At 43.9% G+C, this 18,197-nt stretch overlaps 1 protein-coding gene across 1 annotated transcript in view; it reads left to right on the forward strand.

Annotated features, from left to right (window-relative positions):
- LOC119176465 (C-Maf-inducing protein) overlaps positions 1-18,197 on the forward strand; it is a 71,142-nt gene that overhangs the window by 11,617 nt on the left and 41,328 nt on the right. The window contains exons 3-7 of the mRNA XM_037427754.2: positions 7,669-7,740; positions 11,446-11,535; positions 11,619-11,726; positions 16,523-16,603; positions 16,689-16,792. Coding sequence (XP_037283651.2) covers positions 7,669-7,740; positions 11,446-11,535; positions 11,619-11,726; positions 16,523-16,603; positions 16,689-16,792 — 455 coding nt within the window. The remainder of the gene's footprint in view (positions 1-7,668; positions 7,741-11,445; positions 11,536-11,618; positions 11,727-16,522; positions 16,604-16,688; positions 16,793-18,197) is intronic.

Consider the following 18,197-nt stretch of genomic DNA (forward strand, 5'->3'; position numbering starts at 1 on the left):
TTGGCATTTTCATTGACAGACACTACATTACAGCACTGGTCGACACTGGCACCTACTTCTCAATCATGCGACAAGAACTCGCCGACCGCCTTAGAAAGGTCAAGACACCTTGGACAGGGCCGCACATAAGGAGTGCTGGTGGTCAGCTGATGACTACCACGGGTAAATGCACCACTCGACTTCGCATTGGGGATTCTAGCTTCGTGGCCACTTTCGTCCTGTTGCCAGACTGCTGTAAAGAGCTAATTTTAGGCATGGATTTTCTTCGAGATCATGGCGCTGTTATCAACATCCCTCAACGTATGGTTACGTTTTGCGCACATCCGCATGTCGACGACAGCAGCGACGAACTACGCGGCCGTTTGCGAATAGCCGACCATGTGACGCTTCCACCGAGATCCTGCTGCCTCGTGTCTGTGTCCACTGGGTGGCCTTTCTATAAAGATGTGATAGTGGAGCACATAGTCGCTCTTTTGCTCATGCAAGGCATTCCCATCGCGAGAGGCATTCTAACGCTTACTGGTGCACAGGCAGAAGTGCTCTTCACAAACTTCAGCAACGAGCGCCGTCAAATCCAGAAGGGTACCGCAATTGCCTACTTCGACAATATAGACCAAGCCGAGGATTGTTGTGCTTTGCAACCAGACGGCGCGACAGTCCCTGCCTCGACAACTTTGTCGGTGGACATCTGCTCGACGCTACCGCCCTCTCATAGGAAGCGCCTGCTTGGACTTATACACCAATTTGAAGACTGCTTTTCGCGTACGTCAAAGGTCCAGCGGACATCATTGACCAAGCACCGCATCACTATTTAAGACAACACGTGACCAATTCGACAGAACCCCTACCGTGTCGCTTCAAAAGAACGCAAGGAGATTCAGAAGCAAGTACAGAAGATGCTCGTGGATGACGTCATACAACCTTTGAAAAGTCCTTGGGCGTTCCCCGTGGTTTTGGTCAAGAAAGAAGACGGCAGCTTGCGTTTCTGTATTGATTATCGCAAGTTGAACCAAGTCACGAAGAAAGACGTCTATTCACTGCCTCGCATAGATAATTCACTTGATCGGCTGCGTCATGCGCGCTATTTCTCTTCAATGGACCTTCAAAGCGGCTACTGGCAGATAGAAGTCGACGAGAGAGATCGTTAAAAAACGGCCTTTGTGACGCCTGATGGCTTTTACGAATTTAAGATGCTTCCTTTTGGGTTGTGCTTGGCGCCAGCCACTTTTCAGCGTCTCATGGACACCGTACTATCGGGCCTGAAGTGGCAAACATGCTTGGTCTATCTGGACGATGTTGTATTCTCAGCATCATTCGAGGAACATCTCAGCCGTCTATTCACCGTACTCCAAGCCATACGCTTGGCCGGCCTGACTTTAAAACCAGAAAAATGTCATTTTGGTTTCAACGAACTCAGCTTCCTAGGCCACGTCGTCAGTCACGAGGGTATTCGACCTGACCCGGCCAAAATAGACGCCGTAGCGCAATTTCCTGCACCCCGTGACAAAAAGGTTGTGAGATGCTTCTTAGGGTTGTGCGCTTATTACCGGCGATTTATCGAGGACTTTTCGCCTATTGCGGCGCCATTGACACGACTCACACGTGAGGACGTCCCCTTCTTTTGGGGTGAACAGGAGCAAATGGCATTCAACGAACTACGACAACGACTACAAACACCTCCAGTCCTTGCGCACTTCGACCAGGACGCCCCTACAGTACTTCACACTGACGCCAGCAATGTAGGTCTAGGTGCCGTTCTGGTGCAGTGGCAAGACAGCTGTGAAAGAGTAATAGCCTACGCTAGCAGAACTCTCTCTCGCACGGAGGGGAACTACTCGACCACCGAGAAGAAGTGTCTCGCCGTGGTGTGGTCAGTCATCAAATTTCGTCCGTATTTGTACGGCCGCTCCTTCAAGGTTGTTAGCGACCATCACTCTTTGTGCTGGCTCACCAACCTTAAAGATCCATCTGGTCATTTGGCACGCTGGAGCCTAAGGCTTCAAGAGTTTGACATGACCATCATCTATAAATCTGGGAAGAGGCACACCGACGCCGACTGTCTCTCACGGTCGCCAGTGGAAACTGTCGCTCCTGATGACGAAAACATTGGCGCGGCATGCTTGGGAGTTGTCAACACGGCCACTATTGCACGAGAGCAGCACAGGGGCCCTGAGCTGTTACCACTCATTGAATACTTAGAAGGACGACGTAAAGACGTGCCACGGTTATTTGCTAGAGGACTGCCATCTTTTTGCTTGCGAAACGATGTTCTCTATAAGAAAAACTTCTCACCAACCGGTAACCCGCACTTGCTCGTCGTGCCTGCCTCTCTTCGAAAAGAAATTATGGAAGCGTGCCATGATGAAGCAAATTCTGGTCATCTAGACTACACACGAACATTGTGCCGAATACGATGCAAGTACTACTGGCGAAAGTTACCTGCTACTGTTAACCATCACGTGCGAACTTGCACCGACTGCCAAAGATGCAAAGCGCCTCCCAGCAAGCCAGTCGGTCTTTTACATCCAGTAGAAGCACCAGAAAAGCCGTTCACCCAGATTGGAATGGATTTCCTGGGTCCCTTTCCAACTTCCACAACAGGAGACAGATGGATTATTGTGGTCACTGATTACCTGTCCCGTTATGCGGAGACTAAAGCTATGCAGTGCGGCACAGCTGCAGAAGCCGCTCAGTTCTTCATCGAAAACATCGTCCTTCGGCATGGCGCTCCGACAACAGTGATCACAGACAGAGGACCTGCCTTCATCGCAGAGCTTTTGGAGTCGGTTCTCAGACTCAGCGGTACAGCTCACCGGAGAACAACTGCATACCATCCGCAGACAAACGGACTGACGGGTCCCCTCAATAGGACCCTCACAGACATGATCAACATGTACGTTGACACGGAACATAAAAACTGGGATCAGATATTGCCGTACGTGACCTTTGCTTATAACACCGCTCGACAAGAAACCACTGGAATGACACCGTTCAGTCTGATCTATGGTCCGAAGTCACGACAACATTGGACGCCATGTTGCCGCATGAGTGTGACGACATTAAGGTAGACGCCGAAGAATTCACTCAGCGCGCCAAAGAAGCCAGACAGCTCGCGCGCGTGCGCATCTGTCGTCAGCAGCATCAAGATGCACATCGCTACCACACCCGACACAAGTTTATTAGCTACACACCAGGCGACAAAGTGTGGGTCTGGATTCCGATATGTCGACGTGGACTGTCTGAGAAACTGCTAAGACGGTACTTTGGTCCATACAGCGTAACGCGACGCTTGAACGACGTGAACTACGAAGTTGTTCCTGACACTGATTGTATTTCTAAGTGCCAAAAGCATTTGCCCGAAGTCGTGCACGTCGTGTGTATGAAACCGTATTTATCGAGTTAATTAGCTCCCGATTACCATTTTCGTACGACCACTTCATATGCCTGGTAGAGCACCTAAGTTGCACATCGGGACGATGCTTCTTTCGGAGGGAGGCAAATGTCACGTGCTTGCTCAAGAAAGATGATGGCAGTTGTGCATGTGCCACGAAGGACTACGAAATGAACGAAAAAGAAGAACTCACTTGCGCGTTCTAATTAAAAAGATCGACCTGCTTCTGGTGTCTCAATCTCTGCGGCAAGACCTCTGTTTTGACGTCGTGACAATACGTCTTCACTAATATTTGCATACTGTAAGGAAAGATTTGTTAGGTGGTACTGTAGCAACAGCAACGGTACACTGCTAATATTATAATAATGTATATAATATGTGTGCGCTGCTAACTTGGGAAAATTTTTCAGTATGCATATACACACGCATGCTCGTCAAGTCTTTCTCCACCTGCGTAATACGCGACTCGTGAGTCATGAATAACTCAGGAGCTGTTGTTGGTGTACTTTAACAGCGAGATGCGAAGCGACTTTTGTGACGGGCGCGCCAATCGATGGAAATGCTCCCAATTTTGGGTGCTAGCAAGGCGAATGCAAATATTCAGCATTTGGCAAATACCCAAAAAGGCTATAGACTTAACTAGACTGTCCATCATATTGAAAAAGTTTTCGCTTATTTTTACGGATGCGCTTTTCATAATTCGACAGTAATTCATAAGCGTTTCCATATGTCAAAGCGCAAGTATTCTCATGGTGCTCTAAAACGTGCAAGCACTCCTGCAGGGGACGTAAGGGTTCTATATAAGGAAGTTCAATGATTATCATTTTGATTTTTTGCTGTACACTTCGAAACAGGGGGCATTGGCACCTTTTACCGCATAAATGTGTGACTGCTCCTGCGGCACCCGGAGTTAAGAAATTTTGCATCCCTTCAGACTTCTTCCCCCATTTCTGCCGTTTTTTTTGTATTACCGGATAAGTAAGACACATCAAAACTGGAAGCATGAGTCTATACTCCTGTCAAAAATTTAATGTATACAGGTTGCACGCGCTTAGTTTATCTTCCCTTGGTGTCTGGAGAGGACCAACCTGCTTGCGACGCACAGTTTCGCAAGCTGCACAGTTGCAAAGAAGCTATGCACACCATCATAACAAACGTGAATTGAGTCAAATACGTGTCATACTTGAGTTTGTTGATACATAGTTTTCTCATTGGTTCTGGTATTCTGGGTTCAACGTTAGCTCATTATGCCTGTATTTCTATTGTAAATCAAAGCTGCTTTTATAGATCAACACTTTCACACTAAGTGTGTGTTATTTTTTATATACAAACGTGCAATAAAAAAACTTCATTTTATTTGTGGTGGTCAACAAGTTTCGTCTTACTGGGAAATCAGTCAGCTTAACTTTCGCCTCTTCTAAAAACATGAACAAAATTTAAAAAAAAGATTTACAAAATTTTATGGCCACATTGGCCAAGCGGCCAGAGGACCTTAAAAAAGGCACAAGCGCATTGCGCATGCCTGCGAATTGGGAAAGTAGGGCTTTTGCGGCAACCCTCCTCCTGTCAATTTTTCATCCTTTCCCTCTATTTGGAGACCTCACCAGTGACTTCATGAAATAAATTTTCTATTCATCATTTATTTCTAGTAGGCTGCCCTGCAACCGCCAGTGGTAAAACGTGCTCTACCGCTGCCGAGAGTGAATACACGGGAGGTATAGGGAGTTCCCCCCCCCCCCCCCCCGGTAGTCCTCTCAGAATTATCTAAAGCGTGTTTTTTTTTTTTTTTTTATTGCATGGCGTAATAAATGAATGACATTTGAAGGAGACTTGTTACATTTACTCGACGAACCCGGCTTTCATGCAAGTAATGTGGACTGAAACTATAAATGTGTCTTTTTTTTTTTTTCAGTTTATAAGTGTAGAATATTTTGTAGTCATTCTCTGAAATGAAACAAAACAAGATTTTGCGGTTGGCACTGCGTACATGATACAACACAATTATATTTCAATTACCCTGCAATTATTTCCCAGAAGTGTTACGGGCATAATTACCTGAAAGTACACAGAATACACCAGTTAAATTCATGACACTCAAAGAAGTTCTCAAGACAGTCTAAAAAATATCTTGTTTGCGGCAAGTATCGTCACAGTTACCGAATATCGGACAGTGCCTCATTTATGCTCCAGGCATAATTGGCTGAAACAGGCCGGGCCTGTTCAAGCCGAGCCCAAACCTTTCGGGACTGGGCTGGGTATGGACCGTATTTAAAAACACCAGACCGGGCTCGGGCGGGCTGGAGCATGAAGTTTTTGGGCCAAGCCGGGCTCGGGCCGGAAAAATCGGCCCGTGCAGTGCTCTAGTTCGTGTGGCTTGGAGCTATTTCTCACGTAACAGAAATCAGCAAATGTTCAGCGGTTGTGCTTCACCACCTTATTTTTTTAGGTTTACCTTTTCAGATCGGGTTACGAAGCTGAAAAGGGTTCGTTCTTTTTTTTGAAACAAAACTGAAACACAACAATAAATGAAGCCACAAGTGCGATTCGCCGCCCACAAGTACGAAGACTAGGGGAATCCATGTACTGCCCATCATTCCCATGGTCGCTAAACGATCACAGTGCCATAGTCCCCTCTAGTTAGTTTTAGGAAACTCTATTTAAAGACCGAACGAAAAACATGCTCGGCCTGGCTTAGTGCTGTTGAGCCGTTTAGAATACGTACTTGGCTTGGATTGGAAAGCGACAGCGAATTTGCACCTCGTACCAGGAGCAGCGACAGAGAGTTCCTGATTTACCAAAAACCGATCTCAAAGGCCATGCTTTTGCACAATGCAATTGGCAACATCCGTACACGCAGAAAATACATCAACGTGGCCATGTTTTGACATCACTATCGCTGGTTGTTGTAGTCTGATCGTTACAGCTAGTGTATTGAACGTCTGCGCGCATGAAATTTTGCTGATTTTCGGCCTGTGCATGGATAATGAGAATGAAAACAGTACGTACTAACCGCATGTAACACCACAAGTGACTACGGCTTAAGCGGTCAGCCAATACATGGGGTTCAATGGAGAATGGGTAGGGGATTCCTCACGATTACGTATAAACCACAGTTACACATTAAGTGGGTACGTATTAAAGAGGTTTGACTGTATATTTAAATTCACCTCCGAAGTGCATTTAAATACTTGTTCTTTTGACAGAAGCCTATCGCAAGCGCATCCAGAACTGTTGTAGCTCTGTAGGAAAAAAAATAAAAGTTGCAGTGACGCCACACCAGATCTGTAGTGAGCGTAGGTGGGAGCAAGTTTCCCCTTCAGTGTGAACAAAGGAACAAAGGTTCATTGCAGCACACCCCCTCTCTATTATGTCAATATATGGGGCTGACATTGTGCCCCACCACCCCAAGTCGCAGCACCCCCTCCTTATTATGTCAGTGCATGGGGCTATATTTGCATTCCCCCCTTACCACTCTCCCGTGCGCACGCCTATTGTAGTGAGGTCAGAACCTCTGGAGACCTCTGCTACGTACATAACCATCAAAATATCATGGCTGCTGCGTGTTTGTTTTGCAGGTGTTTGCGTGGGTCTGTGCAAGAGCAGGCTATAATCGGCGTGACGTGCGTCACATTCTTGTGTGGTCACGTGACCAAGCCACCTACACTGCCATGTCACAGTCCATTTTGGCACCAAGAAACCGAAACCAAAAATTATCTACACAAAAAGGGCAATATTATTTTATTTAGCGAGAATAAATTAATGTTGGTGCATGTATCATGCTTCCTAGAGCTACGAAAAATGCTTGCAGCAAAGAACGCACAAGCCACAAATAAGGTGGCACCACCGCTTAAAACCCAAGTAGTGGGTGCATAGCAAGTTTGAGAAGATTTCATGTGTTTGAAGTACTTAGTAGGGACAAGATCTCCCTATTGCATTGAACTCTTAAAGACGAAGCTTAAGGGACCCTCACTTTTTGTTGAAAGTTTGGGTGATATGTGTTTCTGGATAGCTTGAATGCCATTTAACATAAGGAGTTGCTTATCTTATCAGAGTAGCAAGCATCTTCTTAATAGCTAAACTTTTAAAATCAGCTAGTTTTCTTATAATTTACACCGGAAAAAAACAATAAAAGATTGACATAAAGTGCGTTATTACGGTAATAGTTGGTTGAACGTGGAAAAACAAACTTATTGAAGGTGTGCAAGGTGTAGTATGTCATGCTATTGGCCGTGTTGCTTCTTGTGCAGTCTAGTTTTTGTATTTTATCATCTTAACAGAAAAGCCTACTGAAGCATGAAAAGATTCTTATGACGTCACGAAGGATAGAAGTTGTGACTAAAGAATTGAAGGTAAGATGTTCCAGATTATTGCTGTTAAGAAACAATGTCACTTTTGTATATCAATTATTGTGTTGTCCCTGTGAATACCCCACTGTAAAGTAGTACCAATGAGAAACTAACTAAGGCTGGATTGACAAATAATTCTTGGGCTTTTAAAGGTGAAAGAAGTGTTGAGCTAGTCAATGGCATATGTGTAAAACGAGACGAATGATGAGACCTACTTAACCAGTGCTTTTTGTTCATGTGTGATCATGAAGATGATTTCAACTCCTATGATGTTTGCACATATTGCATGTTAAAGGGACACTAAAGTCAAATAACAATTTACATCAGAGCAAAAGCTTAATGTATGATAACGTCTAAAATGACAATACTATTATGAAGAACAGTGTCCTACTTACCGAGAAATTAAGGTAAATGCGCAAGAATACATGCGCTGCAGTAAGACATTCTCAAAATGATCCTGATGATGCCAGACGAACCACCTACTGTTGATCACTAGTAATCGAACTAGCTGAACTAAATAGAGAACCTTCCATGCATCAGGAGACATATAAAATGTTGCTTGTTTGTTTCTATTTGATTCATGGAAAAAAGAACTACAGAACGTTACTATGGAGAATGGCACGAGTGGTTCAAAAATTTAATTTTCACGTGGTTACACTGGACAGTTCGTGCCATCTAGCGGGGTGCGATTGAACTTGAACACGTCTGCAATCTCTGAGCCAATGGCAGGAAATTGGTCAATGGCCATTGTTGCTGCTGTGGCTCCCTCTGCTTTCGCTTTGTTTACTAGTGTCGGTGACCGCGCAGTAAAGCAGGGCAACGTTGTGCACGGCAACAGTGACCTGAGTCGGACCGCTTCTTGAGGCAGGTAATTTGAAGTACGCTAGCTTGATGCGGGCCACTAAAACGTGATTTTATTTTAGAATAAGCACTTCCTTGGCACAAAATAAACACTATGAGGTTTCTGGACTGCCATTTCAACAATCGTTGACTTAATAGTTGCCTTTAGCATCCCTTTAACAATTTTTCAGATTGTTAACGTGCATGTTGTGCTTGTTTGCATCAGGATGTTGAGCTATAAAAAGGGCGGAAGGGGGGCGCATTTGAGTTTTGCACATTCTATATCTCTGTGATGCAGTATTAGTGATAAAGAACAAAAAGCACGGCATATCCACTATGGGGGGTCTGAATGAAGGCAACACCCTCTCTGGACATAAGGACACACCAGACACGGTTGAACCAAACCAAACAAAACATTTATTGAACTACTTTTTCTTGGACGGTATCGTCAGCCAGATCAAATACATTACTAGTAATGAACACTCTAAGTACAACCTTATACAATATTTTAATACACTCAATCGAACATAAGAACAAACACAAGGCAACGAGAAGGCAGCGTCGCCAATGTTCGACTCACCGCTAGGGACCCACGAAAGTCAACCCGCGATTGCCACATCCTGCGGGACCGTCCCTCTTGGGAGACGACCATCCACGTCACCCACCATGCGCCAAAAGAGAGCGTCTCCTGTCTCATGCGCCGCCACCCAACATCGCTGCCAGGCATCACTGCCGGTGCTACTGCACTAACCATCATGATGATGATCGTGATAAACCCGCGCGAGCAGAACACCACTTCTTGCTTGGCTGTTAAACCTAAATGCGACCCATCTAGAGAGATATGCGTGCCAAGAGGTGCAAACATTTTGCAGCTGGGGAGGATCATACTCTGACACTACGAAGTGAGTGATAATGAGTGGGCGATGCAGTGTTACCGTAAATCACCCGTGCTATTGACCACTCAAGCATGTAAATGAGAGACTAAGCGGTGTACAGTTATATACAAGGTTTATTAGTAATACGTGGTATATTTCATTGAGTTGTCAATTTCGTTTTGCCTTCATATTTACGGCTTTGTGGTATCGGATCTAGTCTGAAGTTGGCAAAGACGAGGTCTGTGCACCTTCCCCTGATGGTTGTTGGTTGTTTCCAGTCATACGAAATGCATTGTAAAGCGTATTGAGACGTCGTATACTTCAAAAGTCGGTTATTATCCATGATCATTAATGTTATCATCATCACGGCTATGGCACACGCCAACGGACAAGCCTCGACCTTAAGGAGCTTCGCCCCAAAAATGTGTAGTGGTTCATGAGGAATGTTCTAGCACTTATAGGGGCCTTGCAATTCTTTTATAACATGGTCAGAAAATGCTGGCTATTGGTGACATTTTACCCGAGGCACAAGGCCTGGGATAGTTGGGTGTGACAATTTCGTCCCACCACAACGGGGAAAAGAAAGGGTAATGTGTCGCCCAGCCGCGGTGGTCTAGTGGTTAAGGTACTCGGCTGCTGACCCGCAGGTCGCGGGATCAAATCCCGGCTGCGGCGGCTGCATTTTTGATGGAGGCAGAAATGTTGTAGGCCCGTGTGCTCAGATTTGGGTGCACGTTAAAAGAACCCCAGGTGGTCGAAATTTCCGGAGCCCTCCTCTACGGTGTCTCTCATAATCATATCGGGGTTTTTGGGACGTTAGACCCCACAAATCAATCAGTCAATCAATCAATCCATAAAATTGCACATGCACTTTATAAAAAGTTGACTGCTGCGGTAAAACATTCGTTAACACGCACCGGGTGAAAGTTCAAAACCTTAAACGACAAAGCATAGTTCGGACACCGATGAGTGGTAGAGCAGGGAAAGATGCCAGTTGTGTCTCACCAAGATGATGAGGCTTTACTGATGGAGTTGACATGGGCACTGGGCTGGCTGGTTACGGTGAGGGAACGCTAATTGCTTGGCGACCCATTGAGAAATCATGGAGAACCCTGCCGGTAGCTTGATGCACAGCTCGGGCCCGAAGCCCAACTGCTGTTACTCGCCTGTCAGCATTCAAGTCCCCAGGCCCTGGACTGGAGTTTAAAACCGGATGGCTATAGTCTTCTCGAACGGGAACATCGTGGCCCCGGACAGTTGATGTCTTCTTGACTCGGGTCCGCAACCCGAAGGCCCATCTTCAGCTCCTCCTCCGGTGACAATCTTCCGGTGGCCCCAGGTGGTCGAAATTTCCGGAGCCCTCCACTAGGGCGTTTCTCATAATCATATGGTGGTTTTGGGCGTAACGTTAAACCCCCCATATCAATAAATCAATCTACATTTATATACACATTAATATTATATTGATAGTATGCAGTATGCAAGATGCTGGTGGTATATGCATGGTTGGACATACTAAATTAAGCTGATTCATTCTGAAGAGATTCTGTGTATTCAGGAAGACTGTGGTGAGTTCGATAGCAAACAGCACATGTGTATTACAAACTCAACATGAATGTTTAATGATGTAACAATTTCATATGCTGATGAGCTTGGTATAAAGTGTTACAATAACCTAAAGTTCTTTTGGCATTAATTATTATGTAGTTATTGTGAAATTAGAGATGTGTACCCTGGGATATTTGTATGCATTTACAAGATTCGATATTGACTCATGTGTTTTTATCATAAGTATGATATATCATGATATATAAAAAAAATGTACCACGAGGTATTTTATGTTCTATTTTTTCTTTCTCTCTCTCTTTTTTTGTAATGCTAAATGCGAGTTGGAGCTCTTTTAAATTGAGCGGATGAGCACAAATAATGCTGTCACATCTCTCGAAAAATGTAATTCGTTCTAATAGAGCTTTCTTCTGTATTTGGGCTCCAGAACTTGGTTGAACTTGCACTAACCACACCCCTGCAAGACAAGAACATCTACCAACGTCCCCTAGAAGTTATATCCAAGTTCCTTGTTCAGGTAAGTGTTCTGTCCAGGGGAACTATCTAATGACCGCTGCTTTCACGTCAAGAGCACTTCTTATTCATTCCTTCAAATTCCAGAGCAGAGAATGGCTTTTTGCTAAAGATGTCGAAGCTGTCATCAATGCAATTCTTCCACTGTTGGAGAGAACGACGCCTTCTCCTGAGATATGCGAATATTTTTGTAAGGTGAGTGTCTTAACAAAAATGTATACGTCTGTAGTTTTTGTTTTTATAAATTTTTGCTACAACAAATTAAAGAACATTCAGAATAGTTGTCCTTGTGCCCTAAGTTTTTGTGTGAACGCTCAAGGCTAAAAAAAAAAAAACAGTGTCTTTTATTTTGTGGCAGTGCACACTAGGACCGTTTATATCGATTAGAGAGCCTCGGATAGGCTCTAAAGCTAGACAAGCCAGTGTATCCTGTAGTAAACTAGCCAGAAAGGAGCTATGTATTTGTTATATAAGAAAATTTATTGTATCTAAAGCAGTTGTAGTAGATGGGATGGAGGGCAATTTGGAAGAGCAGTGTCGTCAACTTTGTGCAGTTTGCAGTGCTGGCGGTGCTGCCCTGCACCCACCTTCCATTGTCATGCCTAATCTGATCGCGTATAGAGAGGAAACCGTGACTCGAGTTGCAGCTGGCGTTTCGCCCTCTAGGCACACATGGGTAGTAATGTGTTCATCACCACCACCATTTTCACCGCTATTTTCAGTGTCTACAAGTGATGAAGAAAGCACTGAGGAATAGGAAATGGATGGGATTTGCGATGTCGTGAATCATTTTCGCTACGATCCTTAGCAAAGCATCTATTCTAAAATCAACGTAGGGCTGAGAAACTCTGAGATTTCACTTGGAGATGCACGCTTAGGTCGTGCTAGCTGATAAAAACACAGAACACGAAAAAGCGTTGTGCGCAGGACAGGGGTTCAGTGGGCTAACAATAACGAATGGTTTATTTAACACAAATGGTCAGTCGACTTGAAGGGGCCCTCCAACACTATTCAAGCCCCAATTTTTTATGCATGGGTTCTATAATAGAGACTGAAGTATGGACCAATCAATGCAGCAAGAACGGCAGCAATAATGACATGCAGTCAGAATTCAATCGATTTAGAATATTCAAAGTACAAGAAAAAAATGCCTACCCTCAACTTGATTTTTGTGGGTCACTATACCGCATTTTATGTACTCTGACTCACCCTGTAGCATTGGTTGGCTCTCTCAATAAAATTAGGTGGAAGCTCTTATGTTGTTGGAGCTTGCACACCATTGTTGCTTGTCTTTCCAATGTATTATAGATGTCGTTGCCATAGTAACAAGCGAGGTGCCTGATGCCCGACTTGTGAGAATGTGAGCAGGCGCCACTGTTTTGAGGCAAGGTATTTTCTACAGTTCTTTGCAACTACACTATATGTCACTCCCTCCTCTCATTCCTAGGAAAGAATGTGTGGAAAGACCAGGGTGGTAAAGTGCTGTTGACCCTTCGATGGTTGTTCGATGAGTCGCTGGATGAACTATAAGTGTTCAGCAACATCACTTCAACAAAGGCTATTACTTCATTGCTTCAATAACAATCAAGAGCCTATCCCACCCGTGAAAACAGACAGCTTGAAAATGCACAGAAGCAAGCTGAGGGAAGAAAAAAAAAAAGGCCTTTGATATAAACATCTGACCCGTGCAAGTGAAAAATTTAGAGGCGAAATGGTAGCCAGTGCCTCTGCTGTGCTTTGTTGTTGTAGTGGTCATTTTTGTTGTAACAGCATCAGTTCAGGGTTTAATGAAAAAGCACAAAAAAGGAAAATGAAACATAATAGCAATCTCAGTTGTGATGCCATGCCATAATCGAATATAACATTACATTTACCCAATTATAGGCTTGCACCATCCATCGTCATTTTTGCTCGCAATAGTTCTGGTGAGCACCGCTAAATGCTGATGCGGTGTTTCAAATAGGTGTTTCAAAAGTGTTGGAGGGCTCTTGCAAAGGTGAAATATGTTCGCATTTCATTCGCATATGCCAATTATTTCACAAAACTGAGCTCACCTTCTTTTACCGCCCACCGACCCACATGCACACACGGGCTCTTGACGTTCTGCGCATCTTGTCCCCAGACAGCCGTTCATTTTAGCACATCTCGCCTTTGTTGCTGTCAAAATCTCAAGGACAGCACTGTAAGCGTCTTCTCTATTTTCACATAGTCTCTGGGATTGTAAGGCCAGTGTTCACTTCACCATGGAGACGCGTCAAAAGACGTGCATTGCATGCACGGTCCTGCTTGGAAGCTGTTGTAACTAACCATCGGAGCTCTCTGCAGCATAGACATTCCTTCTTGCAGTACTTGAAACGCCACTGGTGACAGTCATGCACAGCTGTTTCACAACATGCTAGCATTTAATGCAGTTGAGATTGGCGCTAAAGAGTATCACACACTGAGGAGCACACGGCAACTCATATAAAGAGTTGATACACCTTGAAAGCACGGAGAAGATGCCGGATTTGAAATGAACCAACACACCAACGCTAATAATCGAAGTCAAGCCGCTGCCAAGTGCTGCTGCCAGTCGGTACCACAATGACAACCCTGTGATCGTTGACATTGTCGTTACTAGTGCATCGTCACTCAGCGCCTTGGGCAGGGCCTGGGGAACCGATGAACATGTCATAGTGCTGTCAATGTTGCAGGGTGCTAAATGCCACGTTGTGGCTTTCTACGTTGTTTGCCCTGGAAATAAATTAACTTCTATGTAATGGACGTAATTCATACTTTGCTTAAAAAGCTTATGTATGTCAAGCATTCTAGAGAAGGCCGCATCTCAAGCTTGAAATTTTGTGCCACTGCTCCTACAAACAAGGACCCTAGGACTGAAATGTGAAAGGGATGATGCTGTTTCGAAACAGTCTGATATTTTAATGGCAAAAAATGTTAATGGCAAAAAATGTTCACTGTTTGCCCAAGGGTCAAATTGTATAGAGCCATGAAACTTATTACTTGGTGTGCTTATTATTAACTTCCCTTGTGCTAACATCATCTGCTAAATGTGTTAAGGTACCCTGAAGAAAAATAAACTCTAGGTGCTGAGATTTTGGTACAGTCTTCTGTAAGAACTCCATTAAAATTGTGTGAATAACTTTGGGGAGCTGGGGCCTCAGAACAAAGCATGAGTTTTAGAAATTTATTATTCAAGTCACATCACTTCATACACATGGGTTCATTTCAAATTGGAGGTGTATTTTTGTTTAACTCATTTGAAATTATTTTTGTTTGGCCCATCATAGCTTTTTTCGAAATATAGTATCATGAAAAATTATTTTCATGATTTTGCTCAACAGAGGGTACTACTGCCATCTGCATAATCAAAGAAATCCAGTAATATCAATTTCATTACTCTGCCAGCTCCAGAACCAGAGTTTTATGGCATGCAAGTTGACCTAGATAAATGTCCTTGTTTGTTTTTGAAGTCTTCAGAATCTTACAACTCTTGCAACGTTGTGTCCTACCTTGTGTATGTATCTGTTTGACCATTTTTTGTTCATTTCTAAATATGTGCCAAATTGCCTGGCCAAAAAATTAGCACATCTTGTACAAACTCGTGCACGGCTGGGTCACAGCAGAGCTCATGGGTGCCTAGGTTGTCCTGACTTGGCTATAGGCTTTTACTCTCTCACCTGTCTCTGTCCCACTCTTTGCTCGATGTACTATACTATGTATACGGGGCTATGCTTGCTCTCCTTATGTCTTTTTCTTAAGTCTGTGTCTTTCTCTCCATGCCTGCAGCTAAACCAACCCTTTTTGTAAAAAACTTTTCCTTCTGTAAAAAACTCCTGTATTGCGTTATGTGCCGCAAAAATTGGTTACTCCCACTACTCGGCATTCTGGTCTACCAATTAGGGTTCGCACATCGCAGCTTCTCTTGTTAGCCATCTGTACAGAGTGCTTGGGGAGTGTTCGAGTGCTTGTCAGCTCATGATGATGATGATCATTCTCTATCTATAACACATGGCCGACACATATCCTGACCTTAACAGCTCTGCTGTAAAACTATTAGTAAAGCTACGGTAAGCGCCTTTATGAGTTCTTGCTGTGGGGGATGGGAAGGTGGCAAACTGTTACAAGTAACTGGAATATGGAAGTCTCTGGACGATCACGTTGAAAGCTGCTGCTGTGTTAAAAATGCAATTGATGAACATTTGTGAAATGGCAAGCTCTGGGTTTCAACCTAGGAGACGGTGATTTTCGAGTGTGCCTTGAAGGTCAACAGTGGTGAACATAAGGTTGATGTTACTGCTTTATAGAGCTTATTGGCTGTAGCTGGTGACTTTATTCGCCTTTTTTCTTTAACACTGTGGCATGCTAGCTTGGCCATTGTTTTTGTTTGCTGTGAACAAGCGTTTACTGTGTGATTTCTACTAAACATCATTGAGGAAAACCAGCTGGTAATGAAACCAAAAGAGATATAGGGGATGGTAATCGCACACTTCTACAGACAACTTGCCGCTGGCAAGTTGTGTTCGTTGAAGACAAGTTTCAATCTAGACAGTGCAACTTGTTTTCATCTCAACATTTGTATTTCTCTTTAGTTATTCACATACCTGACACATGCCTGACAACTTCTCCAACAAAGTACAATCCTCTTGGATTGGAATGCAGCAGTTTAGGGCTATGTAACGCTCATACTTTTGTTTCCATCACATTCAGTTTGTGATATCGGCGTAATTTTGTCTCGACCATTTGCATCAGAAGCAATCTTATTTTTAGCAGCCAGTTTTGAAGAGACATGATGTGGTGATTTCGAGCAATTGTGAATACCAGTTTTCATACTGAAAGTTATGTCTTGTTTCAATTCATGTAGACAGTACACTTCTGACATGCTCTTTGTAAATTATTTATTGTTTTCTTTTGATGAGTGGTGTAACTTGCCTAATTTTCTGCCATTATATATCTTCTGACTTGTTTTTGTTTCAACCACTTTGTCTTTGCAGCACTGTAGAGAATGTCCTCGATCAAAGTTGGTTTTTGAGATGTACACTCCTGTGGTTCAGCGAATACTGAAACGCAACATGGTAATTTATATGTCCTATTTATTTCTCTTTTATTAAGCAGTTTATTTAGAGCATTCTAATTTCTTACTACTTTTTTCTTTTACAGGATTTTGGCAAGTACCCAATGACACGTATGCTTGTCCAGGAATACATCCAGTCATTAAACTGTCAGAATTCTGGATTGGAGGCTGTGCAGGAATTCGTGCGGAGGTTTGTTGCATCTTCTACATTGTGTGCTCAATATGGAACATGTGAACGTGTCAGCTGCTGAAAGTAAGAACTGTTCCTTGGTTTCTAGCTGCTATGACTGCATTTTGTGGGGGATTCCAGGCAGGAACATATTGTACTGAGATGGATGACATCAAATAAGCATGTGCTATGTTGTGTATGTTGTTATTCCATGGTTCCCACTGATTACCATTGTATGTAGACTATGCCACTTTGTTCAATTGGACACTAACATTATTCTTGCTCTTTGGCATTGGACATTTGCATATGCTTCACACTCTGCGCGCTTCTAAAATTGTTTGGATTAATTAGGACATGAGCAGAGGCAGCAACCTGCAGCATAAACTTAAAAGGGTTCAACTTAGAGGGGTTGTGAAAAGGTCGCTCCTAAAGCGACTATGTAGAACCTCCGGCATCCACACGCACTAACCAGATGGCGTGGGCGGGAGTAGAGTAGACCTGCATGGATGCTTTCCCTATCGAGGAATGCATAATTTCATGGTACTTGCGAGCTCACGTAATTGGGACACCCATTGGCACCTTTGCCATACGCAATCCATGCTAACTTGAACTCTGCAGCTCCTGTCATATTAAGCAGCATTTTTGTGGGTGTGGCAAATGCTGATGACTGTTCGTTGCGTATGCTCGCAAATGCCAGGGAGTTTCGTGTTTCCCAATAGGCAAAGCGTCTATGCAGGTCTACTCCGGCTGATGTCACCTAGTTAGCGCATGTAGCTGCTGATAGTGCCGCATTGTTGTTGTAAAAGCGACCTTTTCACGACTACTTTAAACTGAGAATGATGCAGCGAGCAATGGAAAGGAAAATGATATGTGTAACCTTATAAGGGCCAGGAAGTCCAAATTTCGATCATAATCAGTGTCATTGAGTTAATCCTTGAACATTCACAAATAAGCTGGCAAAATTTTAGTGCATTTAGTTGGGCACCTAATTTATTATTCCCACTAGTGCCCTGGGAGTCTGGCTACACTGGTGCACTCACGAGCCCTGACTTAACAAACAGCTGGCTCTGTGAGCGTCTTGATTCTGGTAAATGATGTTGTTTCGTTGTCAGCTGCCCGTGAAATCGAGATATTTTAGCTTTTTTCTTCATGGCTGAAACAGTAGTAGAAGACGATGGCACCACTTTTAGATGCATGTGAAGTCACCGCGACAAGGTAGTGGTCACTGGCTGGGGGCTGGACTTACAGCCAGCAACTTCTAAGGCCAGTTTTGCACTGAAGTATTCTTTTATGGCCCACTTTTTATGTCTGTATAGGCATAATACACCCTCTTCTAGTTTTCACTGAAAGTCATAATTCGTCGGGGGTCCATGTTATGGCTCGTTAAAAGAAGCACTGGCAAAAATTTTGAAGACAAGATAATGAG

Source organism: Rhipicephalus microplus, chromosome X (genome assembly GCF_043290135.1).
Source record: "Rhipicephalus microplus isolate Deutch F79 chromosome X, USDA_Rmic, whole genome shotgun sequence".
NCBI lineage: Eukaryota > Metazoa > Arthropoda > Arachnida > Ixodida > Ixodidae > Rhipicephalus > Rhipicephalus microplus.